The 20,256-nt window shown below is 39.5% G+C and overlaps 2 protein-coding genes across 9 annotated transcripts in view; both read right to left on the bottom strand.

Moving 5' to 3' along the window:
- Window positions 1-60: 60 nt before the first annotated feature.
- On the bottom strand, window positions 61-7,832 carry CCDC89 (coiled-coil domain containing 89). The gene is given in 5 exon segments (XM_080375932.1): window positions 61-2,212; window positions 2,215-2,358; window positions 2,360-2,512; window positions 2,514-2,642; window positions 2,646-7,832. Coding segments are annotated over 5 exon segments (1,044 nt in total). The 5' UTR covers window positions 2,862-7,832; the 3' UTR covers window positions 61-1,810.
- Window positions 7,833-8,107: 275 nt separating this feature from the next.
- SYTL2 (synaptotagmin like 2) overlaps window positions 8,108-20,256 on the bottom strand; it is a 64,978-nt gene continuing 52,829 nt past the window's right edge. For 4 of the 8 annotated variants that reach the window (XM_080375875.1, XM_080375881.1, XM_080375877.1 and 1 more), the window contains exons 11-20: window positions 19,934-19,981; window positions 18,706-18,800; window positions 14,982-15,101; window positions 13,846-14,015; window positions 13,127-13,229; window positions 12,546-12,716; window positions 11,262-11,340; window positions 10,223-10,322; window positions 9,273-9,478; window positions 8,108-8,290 (exon numbers count right to left, since the gene is read on the bottom strand). In XM_080375875.1, the coding sequence (XP_080232001.1) occupies window positions 8,145-8,290; window positions 9,273-9,478; window positions 10,223-10,322; window positions 11,262-11,340; window positions 12,546-12,716; window positions 13,127-13,229; window positions 13,846-14,015; window positions 14,982-15,101; window positions 18,706-18,800; window positions 19,934-19,981 (1,238 nt within the window). In that variant the 3' untranslated portion in view covers window positions 8,108-8,144. The remainder of the gene's footprint in view (window positions 8,291-9,272; window positions 9,479-10,222; window positions 10,323-11,261; window positions 11,341-12,545; window positions 12,717-13,126; window positions 13,230-13,845; window positions 14,016-14,981; window positions 15,102-18,705; window positions 18,801-19,933; window positions 19,982-20,256) is intronic. The other 4 variants (XM_080375878.1, XM_080375882.1, XM_080375879.1 and 1 more) reach the window with 3 other exon arrangements.

The raw sequence follows: 20,256 nt of genomic DNA, 5'->3' as shown, positions 1-20,256 counted from the left end.
CGGTGCGTGTGAGAGCCTGCGTGTCTGAGGGGTGGGTGGGTGTGGGAGGGTGTCTTTCACCCCCAGACACCGCTGAGGGAGGGAAGGGGGATGGCCCCCGTGGGCAGTGGGCGGTGGGGGGGCTTTCACGCCAGACGCAGCCACGTGTGGGGCTGTTCTGACATACCCCTGCCTAGACTTAAACTATTTAACTACCGGGTTTGAGGCTGTTGTGTAGTCACTGGGAAAACAGGCACTCCTTACTGCATATTGGCTTCATTAAAACAGAGCAGGCAACTCAAGTCCTGCTGTGTTCCTTCCTCTCAGACTACAGGCCTGGTTTGTAGCCTGTGTCAGTTGGTCTTTACCCTGTAGATGTCTGCATTTGGATTAATGAAATGTGCACGTGGCATGGGGACATGACGGCGAACAAGATGGTGGAAAAGTAGGAGGATGTGGTCTATAAACCAGCCGTGGAGTGACACTTGTAGGGAGCTAGGATCAAAAGAAAGGCTGTGGTTCGTCAGGCAGCAGGTACTTCTCACCTGGCTTTGTGTGAGTCCAAAGGGAGTCCAGAGTTCCAGCAGACAAGTCTGTTGACAGCTGCTACTTAGAAACCACATCTGGTTCAGTAAGTCCCTGAGATGAACTGGTCACAATCTGGAGGATCCCCTGGCTGCCTGCTTCTGGCCGCTTCTGAACACTGAGCTCAATAAATACCAAGTTCGATGCCGTGCTGCTGCTCTGTAGACGGTCAGGACCAAGAGCTACCTAAACAACTAGCTAAACCATTGAGTTACCCCAAGGTACACACACACACGGGGAAGAACTGGGAAAGCTCTTGAGACCGCTGCCTGCAGCCCAGGTGGGGGTTGCTGTTTGGCCCATCATGTTTGGGGTTTTTTTGTTGGAGAGTTAAAGAGCTGAAACACAGCAGCCAAAAAAATCCTCAACTGGGAGAGAGGCAAGAGAGAGTGGGATGCCTCCGTATCCCAATACTGACAGGAAAGGGAAAGACTTTTTTGGTCAAAAGTTGCCAGACACTCATTTTGCAGATTACTTCTATCTTTTCTACAGAAAACACCTATAAAACCAGAAAACAAACTGGCAGAACATTTAGAATCTGAACGTGTTTCAAAGACTTGAAACCACCAAAATACGCAACAATTTATTTTGAGCTAAACTAGGCTATAAGTAATGCTATGACATTAAATAAGACTCAGAGAACTACAGAAACCTGTAACCTGCTTAGACAACTATACGCAGTAATTCACTTGAGCATCAGGTGCATGGTATTGCTGTTTTCACCCGTTAAGTTCCTGAATCGTGACTGTTTATGGCTTCGATATTGCAAGGAGAGATTTCTTCCTTGGAGTGTCTTTCTTGGATCATCAGTGTTGCCTCTTAAGATGCCCAACCTCTGCTGAACTTCAAGGACGAATCAAACATAAAAGGTTAAGTGTTTGAGCTTTTGTCTGAGAAAATAACGTGCTTTTAACTGTAAAAGATGAAAATCTGTGATACAGCAGAAGTTAGGACCAAATAAATCAAATTCATATTTTACATTTTCTTTCTACATTTACCCTAATCTTTCCTGTCACAGGTTTGACTAGTTCAACAATCTCCATTCAGATTTAATAGTGTAGAGAGATTACTTATGTAAAAGTGTAACAAAAATAATAATTAAAAAAAAAAAAGGCCACAGAACAGTCCTTGGAGGAGGACTTAAGCTGGTAAGTACATAACAGAGAACTCAGAAGACAGTCTCGTGGAAAGGAGCAAAATGCTGCGGTGCGTTATGACAGAGGCACCTGCTGAGAGAAGGCTGTAGTTACACAATGAAATGATGGAGTTTAACGTTCAGCACTTTTTCTTTAGCCAGTAAATCTGTACTGTGCTTTCTGTAAGCATCAAGCTGCAGTGTGAGTTCGTCATACGCCTGTTTGTTGCTTTTCAGCTGTTGTTGGAGCTCTCGGACCTTCAGATGACCATCCGCCGCTGCTGCTGCCTCTTTCACAAGGGGTGTGCTGGCTCTCTGCCTGGCTTTTTCTGCTGTCTCCAGCTTCTTCTCCAGCTGCTGAATTTTCCGTTGCTTATCTTGCAGAGCTTTGCCCCTCTCCATGGCCAGGTTCAGTAGCTGCTCTTTCTCCTCATTTGCCTGCTCCAGCCTGGCCCGCAGCTCACTGCCCTGAGCCCTCCGCTGACTTTCTGCACACCCTACCTTTGCAACAGCTGGTGCTTCTGTAGGCATTGCAGCTGGGCTTGTAGCGAATCAGCTTCCCAGGCATAGGCACTTGCTTGCTGGCTGTGAGCTTCTAGCAGCTCCTTTTCTTGCTCCTGGGCTCTGTGACTCTTATAAGCACGTTTCTCCTCTAAGGAGTTTTAACTGTTTTGAGAGCTTTCTGGCCCAGGCAGCAAGCTGGAGTACTTCAGCTTCCTTCTGCCTAATGGACTGGGTGAGGAGCGCTTCGTTCTCCTGCCACAGGTGCTTATTCCCCTCCCACAGCTGCATATACTGTTTCTTGTGTTCATCACTGTTTCTTGTGTTCATCCTTGAACTGGATCATTTTTTCATGGTTGTTGGCCAGTTCCATGAAGCGCCCCTCCAAATGCTGAATCCGTTGGCTCTGGGTTTTCATTTTCACAGCATCCTCTGCCCTCAGTTACTCTGCCTCCATGCTGAGCTGCACCAGGCTTCTGCAGCATTCCTGTGCCTCATCTTTTTTCTTCAGTATACAGATAAGGCGATGCTGTTGTTCTGGGTGTGAATGCAGCAGAGCCTTCTCACTCTTCTCTTCGGGGCTCTCCCATTGTTCCTCCAGGCCTTTTGTCAGATCTTCCATGTCTTTGCCTGTCTCTGGATCACTTGTGGAGTTGGCCATCCCTGCCCCTCTCTCATCCTAAGCCATGGAGCCCCTGTCTCACACAAAGATGAGACAAAATTCTACAGTGACTGCTTCTTTTAGTAACATTCTGCATCATTAAACAGTACCCACTGGTTATGTGGCCAACACCACTGCAATAAGCTGGCGGAGTTTCTCTATAAGTCCAGAGAAACTGGTGCAGCAGGGACAGGACCTCCCAAAACCCATGGCAGGCTGCAACCCACAGGTCCTGCAGCCCTCCTCACCTGCTTCGCCCTGCTTCAGCATCAGGCAGGCTGAGGAGAAGGATGCCAGAGCTGATGATGCAAAAGCAAAGGACGTAGGCTTAGTATTTATGCAAGCCTATTCATTTGCTGATTACTAGCTTTACTAATTACTCCTTCTCAAAGCACTGTTGTATCTACAAGAACTACTATTATATTTAGGTAAAAAGCTTGTAAGTGATAAAGCTGCAAGTAATTCCTCAAGCAATCCTTTTCTTCTGCCTTTATTTTCTCCTACAGATCTGGTATTATAAGCGCTAATAAAACATGGAGGGTTACATCAAACTTCTAATTGATGTGTAAGATTTTAATAGTATATTGCTCATTAAAAATAACTGAATAGCCTTATCCTGTGCTTAAGAGATTTACGAACAAAATGAAAGATCTATGCAATGCTAGTAATTACTGAGTGCCCTGAGACTCAAAGATTTTGTGCCTGGAGAAATGGTTCATCATTTGAGTTTTGACACTGATTTGCTGTATTATTTTAGGCATGCAATTTTAAAAGTCTGGTTCCTCATGTAAAAATAAGGGAAGTATTTATATTAGGTTGGCACCAAAATCATTATTGGTGCCTAATCATACGTCACACTACCCAGCATATGAAACATCATCCTAAAACTGGTCTATGAGTTTTTCATTCAGATGCAGACCTGAAACTAGAGCACATGGAACAGCACGCTGGCAGTCAGGTTTTGTGAATTCCAGGGCCTTAACTGGAGGGAAAGATAGGATGTGGGAAGGAGCCGGCTTCAAGGAAGGATGAAAAATAACATACAGCACAACAGAATCAATGCCCAAGAAGCATGGACAGTTTCAGAGCTGCATAGCGGTGGCTGTCATTGGGCACTACCTCCACCATCCTGCACTCCCCAGCCACTGTTGCTACCTTGGATCCTGCCAAAGTATTTAGAAATCATGGAGGAAAGCAGGGAGGACTAAAAGGTTTAGGCCATCCAGTGCAAACACAATTAAGAGCAAGGTTTAAGAGGAGAAAAATGTTTTCTTACCAGGTGTTTTCTTTCCCCTGACCCTTTGTTGTCGCTCCTGCTGTGGGGTATTTGTCTCCATGGAGACAAGACTCTGAATCCAGTCCCCCCAGAGCTCAAGCCTTAACCCAGGCTGGCTGGAACTAGGCCAGCCCCAGGAGAGCAGCTGAAAGCGCTGGGAAGCAAACCAACCCTGCTGACCTCAAAAGTGCCCAGATTTGGTAAAGGGATGAGGATTTCCACAAATCTAAGGAACTCTTCTCTCTCAGCTTGCACCTCAGAAATGCCAGAGGAGATCAGAATAGCAGGCTCTAACCTTCTCAAACACACTGAGAGCCCATGGTAAGTAAATACACAGCCCTTGTCTTAAACAACTTGCAGCTTTGTTCAGCACTTAATGAAAAATCTGGCAGATAATATAGAGAAAGGAAAAACACATACAGTTAGAAGAACAAAGTCAGTGCAGCTTCTGCTGACTCCACTGAAAAGGGATATGAAGCCAAGAGAAGCAAGCAGCGTGGGTAAAGGAAGCAAACGAGAAGGAAGGTGCTGCACCAGACCTTCCAAAATGGATGAAATCAAAGCGGTGCAGGCCGCTGTACCAACTCTGGTTTGCGAGCGTACTTGCAGAAATGGGAGGTTCTGAACACAGAGCATGAAAGGAGAGCTGGGACTTTGAAGCCTGGTTTATAGGAAGTAAAGATGGTGTAATTTGGAACACACACACACACGTGTACCAAAAAAACACCCCGTTCCAGGCTAAAGCAACGATGAGCTTGTAAAGTCAAGGGGAAAAAGGAAGAGGTGGCGAGAAAGAGGGAAAATTGTTGCATTTCTCCCATTTGTTCCTCCAAACAAGGATGGCTACACAGGAGTATGGCTACTTTGTCATGAAGGTGAACTGGAATTAAGAATCAAAGCATAGCTATTAATTTATCAGACTGCCCTTTAACGAGTAACTAACTATACACCTTTATAAAGTTTTGGTTATGGATGACTAAAACCTTTCCTTTTGACAGTACAGCAAACAAATCAGTTTCTTGGAACTTCGTGCTAATCAACTTCATAACCTTGCATTTCTCTGTCAGCATATTATCGATCCGGAACGTACTACTGTAGTTAGGAATGACTAGGAATTGGGTGGAAAGCTTTATTTATTATTATGCAAACCACATTCAGAGGAACGCCAAAAAATGCCAATAATGATTTCTAAAAAAGTAAATTTTGCATGACTTCAGTAACATATTTTCAATACAGAATTCCTGCTGGTTTACATGATCAGATGCAGCCATTACCTTCAAGCAACTTGTAATAAATCAACATAATATCCTTTAGCAGGAGGTGAAATTGTAATGCTTCTACTCTATAATTAAATGCTACAGTATGCATAGGGTAATCAAAGTACTATTTCCACTGATAAAGCACCTTGGTTTGTAATTTTGCCTTCTACTGAAGTTCATCTTACCAGGACAGCTTTGACTTTTCCTGTGCATGATGATAGTAAAACACTAAAAAGATCATAAACACAGCTGCTAAAGCTCTGCTGAAAATCTTTATGTTAAAGATTTATAGCTTTTTTGCATACTCCATGGGGCAGACTAACAATAACTTTAAAATATCTAGCATTGTGAAGTGCGCTACTATATTTTTCAAAGACACTGCTGTGACAGCCTCTGCTGACCTCCTGTAAATTCTGAAGCACAAGGAAGATTCACTTTTGTGTGTGTTGACAACTGTCCTTACCTGTTTACCTCTAGTAGTCTCAGTTTCTGCAAAAGCTGGAAAAAAGTTATTAAAAACTCAGGTGGAGCACCGAATTCTTGTACTAAAAGGGCCCATTTTTGTTACTTGGCTCAGTTTCTTGATTAATCTAGATGAGTACATAATACTGATGTGCCATTACTGAATCACATTAATTACAAGCGCAGCGCACAGTTTTGATCTATTAGTGTAGCAGTAAACAGTGTCTTTTGAGATAATGACAAAATGCAGTGTCTGTCTCTAGGATGGATTAATAATAGTGAGACAGAAGATGTTCTACTTGGCCAAAAGACAAGGAGATTGATGCTGTCACAAACCAAGCATTTTATTTTGACGGCAGTCAAGCTTAACTATCAAAATTTCATACAGTATAGAACACAGATTACATGACGCTTGCCTGCCAATCTAGATCCTCAAGACCCCAAGCCTTTGGCTGAAGTCCCAAAGCTGTTTTGACATAGCAACGTATTTGAGCTTCACAGGAAACACAACAACAAAACCTTTAATCCTGTGACACTGTAGGCCATGTTCCCAGCAACCTATGTTTTCAGGTGAGTGTGAATGCATTTAGGCAGTGAATATAAATCAGCTAGGTGCCCTCCTCGCTTTTCCAGAATCCCCACCCTTTCAGGAGTGATGATATAAGAATACAGCAGCAAAGCAGCTGCTGTACCCTTTCAGTACAAGCACATTGTTCTGAAGTGCCGTATGCACATTGTTCCCTACTCATACAAGAATAATGTTTTGTATGTACCTGGCAAAGCGGGATCTGTAGCAGCTTCCAATCTCGTCCAAAACACCTGAAGCAGTAACGTATCAAGACTGACAACTACTTTTGGCATTTGTAAACTTTGCAGGCTGCCTGGTTCATGAGAGAGAAAGTGGGTTCCTTGGCAGGTTGAATAGCACCTTTCCTTTTTTCCATTCATAGTGTATAATCAACACCAAGCAGCATTTAAATTTTTGTGATTAAATTAAGAAATTGAGCTGGAGCTGTGAAGAGCCCCCTTTTCTCCTCTCTACTCTAACTGAAGGGCAAGATTTCACCGGCTTTTAGACCTACACAGTTGGAGCAAATAAATGTGTGTTTATTTTCAGAAATGTTTTCTGTCTGCATTTTGTTGTGTTGCACACTGAATTGCTAACATAAAACACTGGGTTTTAATAAACATTGAATTCCTATTTAGCTTTAATAGGCTGCTTTTATTTAAAAAAAGCAATACAGTTTGTATTTTATGTGTTTACCTTTCCTTAGTAGCATGCATTTCTACACGTTACAGATTCAAGTTCTATTCCCTAAGTCTGCAAAGCTGTCTAAACCAAGACCACCATGACCCCAACATTCTCCTAATGGTGGTGCTGAAGCACAGATAAATTATGGTTTTTTTGGAAAAAAACCCCAACCAACCAAAACCACAAACAACCAAAAGCCTAGCTAACAGACAGAGGTACAGACGAGTACTTTACAGACTAAATACCCAACTTACTTGTCATCACTAAAATTGTCAGGTTTAGATCCTTTAGAGTAGCATTTGAGTAAAAAAAGCTTCACCTCTGTGTCTTCACCATTGAAGAGACAGGATTGTCTACTAGCAAGACAATTAACACATATATAAGCAAACTTTTTTATAGCACATCGGAACGAACAGTCCTCTGCAGCTTGCAGAATAGGATATTGACAGTACCACTTCATATAATGCTTCTTTCATAATAGAAGCGACTTTAGTATCCTAGAAATGTACAACTACAAAAAAAGGAACTTTAAAAAAAATAATTCTTCATGCTCATATGCCTCACTGGAGAGATTTGACTTGGCATCATGAGGATACAAACACATGCTAATGCAACCTGTTGCTATCATATTAATGACTTAATGAACAATCCTAGAAGTGTACAGAAAAAGTTGACTTGCTGTTCCCCACCCCCCACCCCCACCCCCCGCTGGTGATTTAGATTTAAGGGATCAGCCACACTTCAGTTAGGCAACGCAAACATCCAGGTATCACAGCCACTTCTACCACTGAGTTCTGTAAGTACCTTCTTTCCTGAAGTAATTTTCAGTGAATAAGAAACAAAAGAATCCTTTAAATTTACATAATAACCTGAAGGCAGAAGTTTAATTTGAAATAGAAAGTGACATTTGACAGCACAAAACCAGAACAGCAACAGAGCACAGACTGTCAAAAAAGCTACTGTGTTCCTCTTCCAGGTTTCACCCCCACACCTCTAATTATTTTTTTTTTGACACTAGTGATTAAAAAGCCACCTTATTTTGTCAATTTTGCAACCATTAGCATCCTGAGAGGTAGTATATCTTCTACCCATGTGTTGGGAGAGTTCATCATCTTCTCCCATAAGGCAGTTTCATCTGAAGTAGAATCCATCCAGTCTACTGTAGTTCCATAGCTTTTGCCTAGAAAAATGTCAGGTTTAAGAGAAACATTACTTACTGTGCTGCAGAGTTGAGAGCAGACAATCTAATTTGCCTGTCTTCTAAAACATTTTCATCTCCTCAGGTAGCTGACCCTAGTACTTTGAAGATCCAGTTCTACATTTTTTCACTTGAACATTTCTGTCAAATACAATTAATGACAGCTTCACATAGAAACTTCATCATCTTTCTCCAGGCTTTTTTTTTTTTTCCATTGTTATCCTTAGTCTTTTTGTCACAATCCCAAGGAGAGGGATGTATGGGCAATGAACATCTGAAAGCTTTTAAGAATAAAACAGGACACTGACTTTGTACTGAAATACAACCTCGGGTACTCAAATTCAAATTGAGATTTACTATCCTAATTTGTATTTTAGGTTATTCTGGTGAACCATGCAAGAAATTAATTTGGGACAAGTAATTTTTCCTTAGATTTGCTTGAAAAGACTCCAAACACATCTTCCCCTCAGGCCCTCAGGGGACAGCGAAAGGGAAAGCATACAATTCTTCCACCTGCACATCTTATACTACCCTTATCCTAAAAACTTGTTTGCACTTTTAAGTTTTCCTATCCAATGTCTTCAAATCTTATAATGCATTCCTGATCCATCCTTTAAGCTCCCCAACCCTGTCTTTCTACCACATACAAACTTACGCATGCAATAAGTAGGTAAGATGTTATCAACATTTTGGGTGCAGGAATAGCATATTCTTGTACTTCAAACAGTACCAGATACAATGTATGGCCAGACAAAAGTTTATTTCTAATATCCTAACCCTCACAACACTACTATTTACATTTCTTCTGTGCTGAAGAATAGGTAAGTTACTGAATGAAACGCTTTAGTAAATAAGTAACTGAAAGGCTGTTCAGTGATCTTTACAAAAAGAAAAGAAATAGAAAAGGAAAAAAGGAAATACTGTATTTTGTAAATTAAGGATTATTGTGTTAATATTCCAGTACCTGTTCCAAGGCCTATCCTGAGACCTCCCAGAAAGTGGTTGGCTAGTTTGTTGTGATCCCAGACTGTGAGCTCTACACAGGCTTCTTTCAAATCTTCCGGCCTAAAGCCATCGTAGACCATGGTGTGGTTGAATATTGGGTTTGTCGTTTTTGTCACTGTTCTTGTTTTCTGTCGACTTTTTCTGCTAGTATCTGGAAGAATGGTACTTCAAAAAGAAAGTGGTGTCAGTTTGCACTTGCACAGCATGGCCTGCATTAAACATACTGAATAGACAAAAACTACTGATTAACACTGTTCTTTGCATGTTAGAATATGGCTGAGGATAAGATGCTTTATCATGAAGTCAAAGGTCATATTCTCAGTCCCTTCCAAGAAACACCGGCAGCGTGTACCCACCCTTGAGCTTCAGAGGGTGGAAGGGAAGGCAAAGTCAGGTGGGGAAGAGGCACAATGAGTTTATTTGCTGTATGATCAGTAATGGCGCTGAAACCCTTTTGTTGCTGACACAGATTTCCCAACCATCTTGTTATTTTTGTCTCTTTACATTTTAAATCTGTATGTGGAAAGGAAGGAGAATAAAATACAACTGTGCTGCCTTCTGTCTCCTCCCATGATTTGCTAAGCTAAACCATACTCTTGCACAAACACGCTTTGTTTAAATGCAAATAAAAGCAGGCACAATTTTGACTAGCCCTTCCACCAAGCAACTGAGCAGACAAGATAAAAAGAGCAGTGATTACACTGGAAGTCCTCCCTGTGGAAATTTTAGCTGGTGATATATACTTAGCATCTTGAAGCTGTAAGCCCTGCAGGACAATTTACATTACAATAAAGGAGAATCAGAACACAATTAGGTGTTTTTTTTATTTGAATGTAGAAAAAAAATGAAGATTAGAAAGCACAACAGTAGCGTTATTAGGCCACCATGTTTGGTGACTTCAGTTCTTACCACTTAATAAAAGAGTTGAGCCTGTTGCCTCTCAGAAGGGGAAGGTCATGGCATTCCTTCACCCAGATGTGGACCTCACCAGTAGATAGACACTTCTTTCCTGTAGAAATAAAACAAAACATCTGCCTAAGCCTTGTAGATCCCTTTTAAAGGTAACTACTATGATGTAGCAGTTCCTGCCCATCTCTAGAGATGGTACTCAGACTAGACTCTCATTATCTCACATCTTCATTCAACATTCCTCTCTAGAAGCTGCAGTCTTCATCCCATCAAAGTACTGCAAGATCACCTCATGTCTGTATTCCTACCGTGACATTTGTTCTGTTACAAGTAAACAAATACACACTACTGGTCTTCTCTTTCCAAGCCTCCTAGATAAAGAGATCAGCTTGTCTTCAGTCTATGTGATGATAGTATTTATCGCCACTTGTACTTTCAAGTAAGCTCCTTTGTGCTCTTAATGTATTTAATTCTTATTGACTGACTGGCTGGATTAAAGACCTGACCTGGCTTCACTCTCAGATCAGCCAGTTACCAATTGCCAGACAAGATTAAACCAAACAGATCTATAATAAGATATAATTATTCTATAAATTGCTGCATTCTAAATACTTATTGCCATTTTCTACTTCTAATATTGCTTGAATTTAGTTTGTTGTCATTGTTTATTTAGCAGATTACAGCACCTGCCTGCTGATTTAGAGTCTCTAAATTTATTAGTGCGAAAACAGAATTTTGTTACACATATGGACTGCATTACAAATCTAAAATTTTAACAGTGAGGTGATTTCTTCTGTAGTAACATCAAAAGCAACAAAAAGTCCTAAAGTGATCTTTGGATCCTAAACTGAATTCATGACCAGGGTGACGTAATCCTCTAGGGAAAAAAAAAAAAAGTTTTACTTTTTTGTTAAAACAAGATGTCTGAATTGGGTGAAAAACATCAAACAGCTTTAAAAAAAACACCAAAAGAAACCCACCAAAAAAAGAACAAAAACCCCAAAGGCCTGACAAGCCCAAACAAAGAAGCAATGCATACCTCCAACAGGGTGTGGGACATACTGGAGGGCTAGTTTCATCTCCCCTCTGTTTTCTAGTTTAAAAGCCATTGTTGAAGTCTGAAATTAAAAAAAAAAAAAAAAACCAAAAAAAAAAAAACAAAAAAAACCAAAAAAAACACAACAAAATCAAAACCAAAAAAACCAAAACTCAAACCTTGCAGTTCACGCACAGACTTTACTATACAAAATTTTCCACTAGAACAAGCTTGACTTTCACATGAGGCAACTTTTTTCTCTTGTTTCCTTAGCCATTAATCTTCCCTCTGTTTACAGGACATGAGAGATTTTAGGGCATGTTTAACCACTTCACAGTGCCTCAAATACACAGCTCTTCCACTAAAACAAAAAACAAGACCAGGAGAGGCCAAAAGGCTTTGAGGGTGCATCTTTTCCACTGTTACGCACTTATTTAACACTAGAACATGTGCTCTTTCAGTCAGGACACTACTTCTTTGTGCAACAGAAAGTGTGCTTTTATAAAACAAATTTCTGTAGGAATGATTTGTCTCATTTAATGCAATCTAAAAATCAACTTCAAAACCAATTATCTTTCAGAAAGGCACAAGAATATGTCACTTCTTCATAAAGAGTCATGGACCACCTGTAGATGGAACACGACACCTGTTTTCCTGGTTACATTTCTCTACCCAGAGCAGTTTTAAAATGAAACTACAGTGCTAAAGACTACCATGACATTCCTGGTTTTTTCTACAACTTATTAAACTTTGGATTAGTTAATTTTGGAATGAATTAATGAAGTAAATCCAAGGGGAAGGAAAAAAAAAAAAAGAAAAGGAGCAAAACAACAAAAGAAACCAGAACTTCTGGCAGTGGCTTAGCTAAAAGTTTAGATGCTGGCTGAAACTCAGTAACAAACAAGAGGCACACAGACATGGAAGTCATTCTTGCATCTGATGTTAAAATGTTGCTGCACTTGCTCCCTATTCTCAGGAGCTTTACTACATATTCAGGGAAGAATTGCCTTCAAGTATCTGTTTGCAGCAACATGATTTAAGTGAAAAATACCTTGAAATTCCTATTATTTAGACTATGAGAAAGTTTTTCCTACTGTAATAGCTACCTACACTAGACTAGCAGAAACCTTAGAACTGTATGTTCCATTTACCAGTAAAGAGGTATTTATGATTATAACAACACAAAAACCACAGAGCACACAAGATCCGGCCTATATAAATAATGACTTGGTTTTGCACTTACACAGTGGAAAACACAAAATAGCTAACCCAGCCTTATTAACCTACCCTTGGCTTGAGTGGAAACCAGTTGATCTGCTTGTTGGATTTATCATTCCAGTCCCAAGTTCCTAAATCCAGCTCCACTTCACCAAGGAAGCTATTCCTCCCAAACGTATCATTGTGCCAGACAGAGATATTAAGACTTTGGTTCTTTAGAAGATCCTTCTCAATTTTATACTGCCAGGAGGAAGAAACAAAAAAAGAATAATTAAAACAAGCTGGACTTTTATCAGTGCTGTGTCTGAAAGTGACAGGGTTAGGAAAAACACATCTGGGTTCATACAACCATAACTGCTCACTTCATTTCAGAACAAAACTCTCTTCATCCTTTACTCTACTTCCAGCATCTTAAACTCATAATTAGCGTATGTTTGTTTGCAAGAAGCATACAACAGCGAGTGTTCTCAATGCTGTATCCAGAGTACACTGTAGAGTTAACCTATCAATGGAAGGACATAGGTACTTCTAGAGCAATACATCTCATCTTAGATGCTCTCAAAAGAGATGTTAGACTTGTGCCTAAAAGTTAAGGTTCCTCATACTTCATGCATGCAGTATTTCATATCCAGTAACAGTTTGATAAATACCCGCAGTATTTCATTATAGACTGGATTAAAGGTTTTCTTTTTGACAGAGGTCTTCCGTTTGCCCAGCTTGTATTTCTCTGGAAGCAGGTACGTCTTTACATACCTAAAATTTAGACAGGCTTGTTAGAGGAGCAGAAACACAATCCTTTCCAACTTCCCCTTCTAAAATACACAAGTGTTTGCTTATAAAGTAGAAGAAATGCACTTAACTAGCCATTATGTTGTTCAGCTTGTTATGATTAAGAAATGGAACAACAGTGGTGAAATAACAACAGTTTCTGAAGTAGGGCATTAACATCCTTCTACCTGGGGGAAGTCTGTTGAAATACCTCCTCAACACATAAAAATACAGAATATTTAATTATTTAATTGAATTTTTAAAATTATTATTTATATCTTTAATTAATATAGTATGCTTACATATCATATTTATAGGCTCTAATCCTATTGAAGACTAAAGCATGATTTACCATCTGGAAAGCTGAATTTTAAAAGAGAATTTTGTGTTCTTAAAAGTTTGAGCTTCCCATGTTAATACATGTACCAATTTATAGTGGCAATTCTGTATTCAGTTCAGAGTGGAAAACCACGTAAAGACTGTTCATTTATTTATTGGGTTGTTTACTCCAACAAGTTATAGCAATTTTTCCAATCTCTTTTCTTTTTCATGTTATAAGAAAAGCTTCCATTAGGAAATAAAATATATTCTCTGTACTTACGGGTCTGAACGCTGTCGCTTAACATCTGCCATTGCCAAGTCTTTACACTGGCAAATAAAAATGTGGAGCTCATTCAGCTGTTCTACATAATCAATAGCAAACTGAATGTTCCCCTTCACATCAACGTTGCCAAAGTCTGCACTGTAGATGCTCATTAGGCTTCCGCTCACCTGTATCATAGAAGAGGAGTAAAAATTTCCAGGCTTTGCATTTCATCAGATACTTCAAGATTAGAGGAAAATTTATACTCAGAATTCAGACAGCAAAAAAATCAACTGTGTCCCTTTAGATGTAATAATGAAATGTAATGGACACTTTTATACAAGCTTCTCAGGAAGCAGATTGAAAGTTGTTTATAAATCAAAGGTGTTAGGCCAAGTTTTACACCAAAAAAATTTGAAAGTGCATCGCATTGAGACAGAGGAAACAAAGTGATAGGATGCTGCCAATCTGGAGATTGCCTGTGATCAGATACTTGAAATATCTCTTCAGCTGATCTTCCTTGCAGAAAGCAGAGCCTAAGAGTTTAAGACAGGCCTTCTGCAAATACTGACAAAAAGATTAGTGATAAAGCCTAAATGGCTTAATTATATACCTAAATAAAACACTGAAAATTAAACACTACATATAAGAAAGAGACGGATGTAAAATTTTTTTTTAATGTATCATTCCCCAAAATACTACTTTTCCCCATAAAGTCCACAAGCTAATGACTTTTGATTAGCTAGTTCACCGACTTCATTATGCATCCCACATACCAATACTGTCTCTTGCTTTCACTTATTTCTTTCCCCTTTCTCCTTTTTGAAATGTTTGTTCTATGTAAATTGTTCCTCACTTTCAGCTACAAACGTACGCTCTTAGGGTAAAAGCCTCTCTTTGTTCAGTGTTTATTGAGTACGCTGCACAGTGGAGTCCCAAACAGGCTCCTATATATTACTAGACAACAAAAAAGTAAAACTGATTTTACTTATTTGTTTCAGGCAATTCCATGCAAGGGTTCACGTAACAGAGGGAAGGATGGACATGGAGATGCGAAGGGAAGAAAGATAAGAGGAATAAGAAGGGATGCAAAACAACACTGAAGAGATTAGCAAAAGCAAAGTGCCGTTAAAACAAGGCTTTGGTTTACATACAGAGGATAAGGAGGCCATGCCAGAAGAGCCACTAAGATTGGTTAGAGAGCTGGGACTCTTCTTGATTCTGCCAAAGGAATAACTGCTTTCTGATGTTGTATCTGTCTCTCTGTCATCGCTCTACAAAAACATCACAGAAAGAAAGTCTGTGTAGGCTCTAGTCACAAGGAACATTAAAAAAAGAAACAAACAGAATTTTAATGCAGACAGACTCAGTGAAAACCTGAATTTTAATCCCTTTGTAGTGCAACATGAGTAATTAATATTTCTCAAATTAGGTCATGTGCTTAAAAAAAAGTTGAAACGGAATTTTTCCAATGGAAAGCCTACACTGAAATTTTTTTCAAGCAATAATGCAAAAAGGTTTGTTTTTTGGTTTTAAATCTCAAATAGGAATGAAGTAGTACAAAGTTAACTTTATTGGTACAATTAAGCTCAACTTCCCTACTTCACTATCACACACATAAACTTATGCAAGTGATCATGCTCAGGTTTCTTACCAGCCCCTTTCTGTTACACAGCAAATACTATCAGTTCTGTGCCCTCTGTCTTGAGGGCAGCTAGGCGGAGGGTAACATGCACAGTAGAACAGCACTGGATATAGTGAATGGCTTTTGCAAAAAGCCTTTCTTGCAAGAGGGCAAGCTTTCCATCAGGGAACTGCAGTTTTGGTTTACTTGGTCATTATCAGGTTACGTGCTTACAACCCTGTTCTGTCTCAATGCTATCATGGTGCTAAAGTATCAATGCTTTACTTCCCTTGTGTGCTTTGGCATCTTCCTATGCAAGCTGTTACAGAAAGCATCATCTCCCTGTTGTATTTCACCTGTGAATAATTTACGAGGCTTCCCCCCTCCTCTATACAGTTTTGAACTGTTGCCACAGATCTACTAAGAGATGCCAGATTAGTAATCAATTTCTATACACATAAAGAAAATTAATATTTATAGAAACAAATATCTATAATATAAGCATTTTGAATAAGTCTTTATAAAGATTCATTGATTGTGGCTTATCTGGCTGTGTCCATACTGCTAAGCAAAAGCAGGCCAAAAGGTATGGACTGACTAATGTCCATCCTACCTAGGGCAAGGCTCCTTGAGAGAAAACCCGTTTTGGTGAGCACTATTTGGGACTGTCCAAATAAATCCGGGGAGTGAAGTTACGGTTGAGCAGTGTGGATAATCAGTCCGGAAACATGGACTCTTTGAAAGACAGGAAAATCCTGAGCCCCCTTACAGAGGAAGGTTATATAGCTTCCCTAAGACCGTTTTAGCTGCTGTCCACACAGCGCGTCGGCAGAAGAGATACAGGACTAAGCCCAGCTCTGCTTACTTTCAGCCCTGTCCTTAATTTACTCAGAGCCTGCTCTCTGGCTGGGAACAGTCAAAGCTCTTCTCATGAAAGTTTGTGGAATGTCTGGAAGTTCAGAGACAAGGAATTATTAAGCACTGGGGTGACTACATGCCTCCAGAACATGTTACACATTTTCTTTTTTATTATTTTTTATTTCGAAGTTAATTCCAAATGTTAAATAAGGATATTGTTACTATTTACGAATAGAGAACCCTCAATTTGTTAGGCTGGTATCTCTTTTAAGCAGAAGGAAAAGACAATGGTACTTAAGACATTTCTTTGTATTTCTTCTTTAATTAGAAAGCATGATATTATCAGAATTCATTATTTTAAAATAATTCCAGAACTGAACTAGCACATAGAAATGAGTGTTAATACTATTTGACTACATTGTATCTACAAAGTTTATTTTTAACCTGTTATTTCTACCAGATTTATGTTACCCATTCATTAGTTTCCTGCTTCGTGTTGGCCAGATGGTACTTCAGTAATGATAAACTCCAGAATCAGCACATGGTGTGTATATATATATATACACACACTGTATTTTTATAGATATACGCTATTTTTTGCATATATATACACATATATATGTGTGTGTGCATGCATTCGTATGTCATGTAATACATCCTGTGCTGTGAGCTTGGTAACTTAAGACACTATTGGGACTAATGACAATTTACAAAAATACATTTGAGGGACAGAATAAAGAGATTTGGGTGCTGACAATTTCTTGGAATATCAACATGAACTATCCTCAAGCCCCTTCTGCTGTGACCAGATTGATTACATATAATCCTTTAGCTTTCAAGTATTTGTCAGACTGTTTCATTCAGAACTTGCATCAGTAAGCTTGTTAACGGCTTCTTACAGAGGCTGGAACTGGTTGTTTTTAGATGCCCAGATACTAATTTCAGACTTGTTTATTATGCCACCACTAATGCTTTGAAATGCTAATCTTTTGATCCATCCCTGGTGCAATGTTAACAGTCTTAGAAAAGCTTTCTGTGCATTCTTCTCAGCAGAAGGGACATTAGGACAGTGTAATTTTAGAGATCTTTAACTGAAGAGGTGTAATTCATAGACACTGAATGGTTTTAAGTTCTGCACTTACGGTAGGATTCATCAAACCTGTATCACCACATTTTGGTTATTTTAGACTTTAGGAGGGTGTAGGGTAAGTCAGGGCACAGTATATTCCTGATTCTGACCCTTCAGTCCTTTTAGACATGTTTTTAGAAAAATGATCCAAAATATTGACGCTTTGCTGCAGTTATAATGGGAAGGGCTGGGATAAGCAGGAATTCTTCATTTTACAGTATAGATGCAGGTATTTCTGTGGTATCTATGCCCCAGATTCCTATGTCCCATTTAAGACTGTGTCTACTAATACATATCCTCATTGTCAGGGCTGGGGTGTTTGTACCACCACATGCTAACAGCTTAGGGGAGGAGGAGTTTTGGATGTACATTTGCCATACATACAAATTCACATTCATGCTATGGCACTCAAAAAAAAAAAAAAAAACCCAAACCAGAAAAGAAAGAATCTGTGGTGTTATCCAAGTTCAACAATGACGAGGTATTTCCTATTCTCCAGGGCTTTCTGTTCCCTGTGACCAATGGAGCTACCTCTTTTAGGCATTTATGGCAGAGGTTCGTGCTTGGTCTTAACAGTCTCCACTTTTTTTTTACTGTCTGTTTGGGGAGTCATAAAACCAGGCAATTCAAATCATTTATCACTTTCAGACTTCAGTGTCATTTTAAGAGATTTGACTATGGCTTCAGAGCTTATTCCATGGCCCCCACAATGATAATTATAATTATTACCAGCACAGTATGTTCTTGGAAATTCTGAAATTTCACTTACACAGAGTTAGCAGCCTGGTACCTGAACCTACATCCCTAAGAACACCACCAAGCTAATACCCCTCTGAGAAGTGTTACCAGATGGTGACTTTCTTACGGTCTTACACACTCATTTTAGATTTTAGGCTGTGAAGAAAAATGTATGCACATAATTATGTTCTGAAGGGGGCAGGGTGGCAGACCTGTTAGTTTAAGGAGAGAGATCGCCTTTGGGAATAACAGCAAGCATTCATTGCACTTCAATCTCCTAGATAAAACATGCTCTGTACGTTGAGCTGTACAGTAAGGATAAACGTCTGGTTACTGGACCAAAGCTTTTGAAAGGTTAATTAGCCACAGGTTGTTTGGGATCATCTTGTGATCATTACATCACAAGCTCAACTCCATGCCATCATCCAACAGCAAACTGACGTGGCAGACCCTGGAGAGCACTACTTGACAAATGCAAAACAAAAGTACACAAAAGTTTTAGTTACAGTATTGCAGAGGTGGAACTTGCCTCTTCCTGTAGGAATGATGGTACTGACTTGCTCAGTGCTTTCAGTTTTTCAGGATTGGAAAACAGCTTATCAGGCTGTGAAGGCACTGTGGAAACTAAAAAGCAGCAATTCAAAAGGCTTCAAAAATACATTTGTACATCAAAATTATTCCGTAACAGGACATAGTTAGAAATAAACAACTTCAGATGAAATACATGCACATGCACAACCAGTTTACAGCTTTGATGCAAGATTTACACACACACCTCCCATAGGACCCAGAGAAGCTCTCATTAAGAAGAAGAATGTACTCTGACATCTCCTATAACACTGACCAAAGAACTTTGGCAGGAGCAGAAGCGTTTACATTGCTTGACATGATGTGCAAGCCTGGGTGCTGCAAGCAAATTCTGATGAAACATGATGAAGAAAGCATTTTCAGTTTACCTTCTAGATTTTCTTCCTAGAACAAGGACAAGTGTACTCACGCACTAAACCATACCATTGACATTAGAATCATCACAAGGTTCTTGGCAAGAAGTTCATGTACAAGCCAAACACTGTTCTTTTATTTGCTCAGTTTAATTAACTGCAATAAGAACATTTGCTTAAATCATGCAATTTTTAGACCTGAACAAGGAAGTTTCAAGTGTTCATAGTACATTATAAGATAGATGTCTCAGTAACGATGCATTTTTTTGCAGCCTATCTCTTAAACTTTTGTATACCTCTACTGAAGATCACTTCTATGCTCTTTCACTGTACAAAGCTTAATTGCACAAAGTAGCCTTGCAAAAATTCAGTTTGCTGTATGCCCACAATTCTCAGAATTTTTCATGCTCTAACCTCACTTACATTTAATAATGCACTAAAGCTCTATATCTTTGGACTGGGTACACCTTGTGAAATGCACCAATACTGAATATCACATGACAGATAATTTGGCAACAAACAGCCGGCTACAGGGGCATGTATCTATTGCATAAAATGAAACACTGCACACACCATGGGATTGTTTGCAAGCTGTGAGTTAAGCTTTTGCAAAGCTTTTGCTGTTGAAGCTCAAATAATGATCACCAGTATCAGTTATTGTCAGTATGCAGTTAGATGCAGTTTCCCCATTGAGCAAGTATCTAGTGCAGATGTAGAACTTGTTAGCTGTTAAATAAAAAAGGATTTTTAATGTATTAGTTTAAATATCAGTGGAGGAGTCTCTCCATTGTCTACTGGAAGAATGCTGTTACTCACTTCCTGCTGCATTTTCATTCCTCTCTTGATGCTGATCAGGTTTTGGACCTGCTCAGTGCAATATTGGCAACAGTCACTCAGTAGCACAAACAGCTTTGCAATGTTATAAATAGCTTCAATAGATTTTATATGTGGGAAGTTTTTTACTTCCCCAGACCCCATATGTTTCTGTGTTTTGCATCATTGTCCTCCTTTGATGAGCTGGATCACAACAAAGGTAATATGAGTGTACAAGCTAAGCAAAGCAATAAGATTTTCAAGAGAACTTGCCTTATTCTGTCTGTACAGCTATCAGTTTGGCTGTTTGTCATTTTTTCAAACTT

The sequence above is a fragment of the Falco punctatus genome, assembly GCF_963210335.1.
Source record: "Falco punctatus genome assembly, chromosome: 2".
In the NCBI taxonomy this organism is placed as follows: Eukaryota; Metazoa; Chordata; class Aves; order Falconiformes; family Falconidae; genus Falco; species Falco punctatus.
The sequence above is the reverse complement of the archived record's forward strand: the minus strand, read 5'-3'. Positions and strand labels throughout refer to the sequence as shown.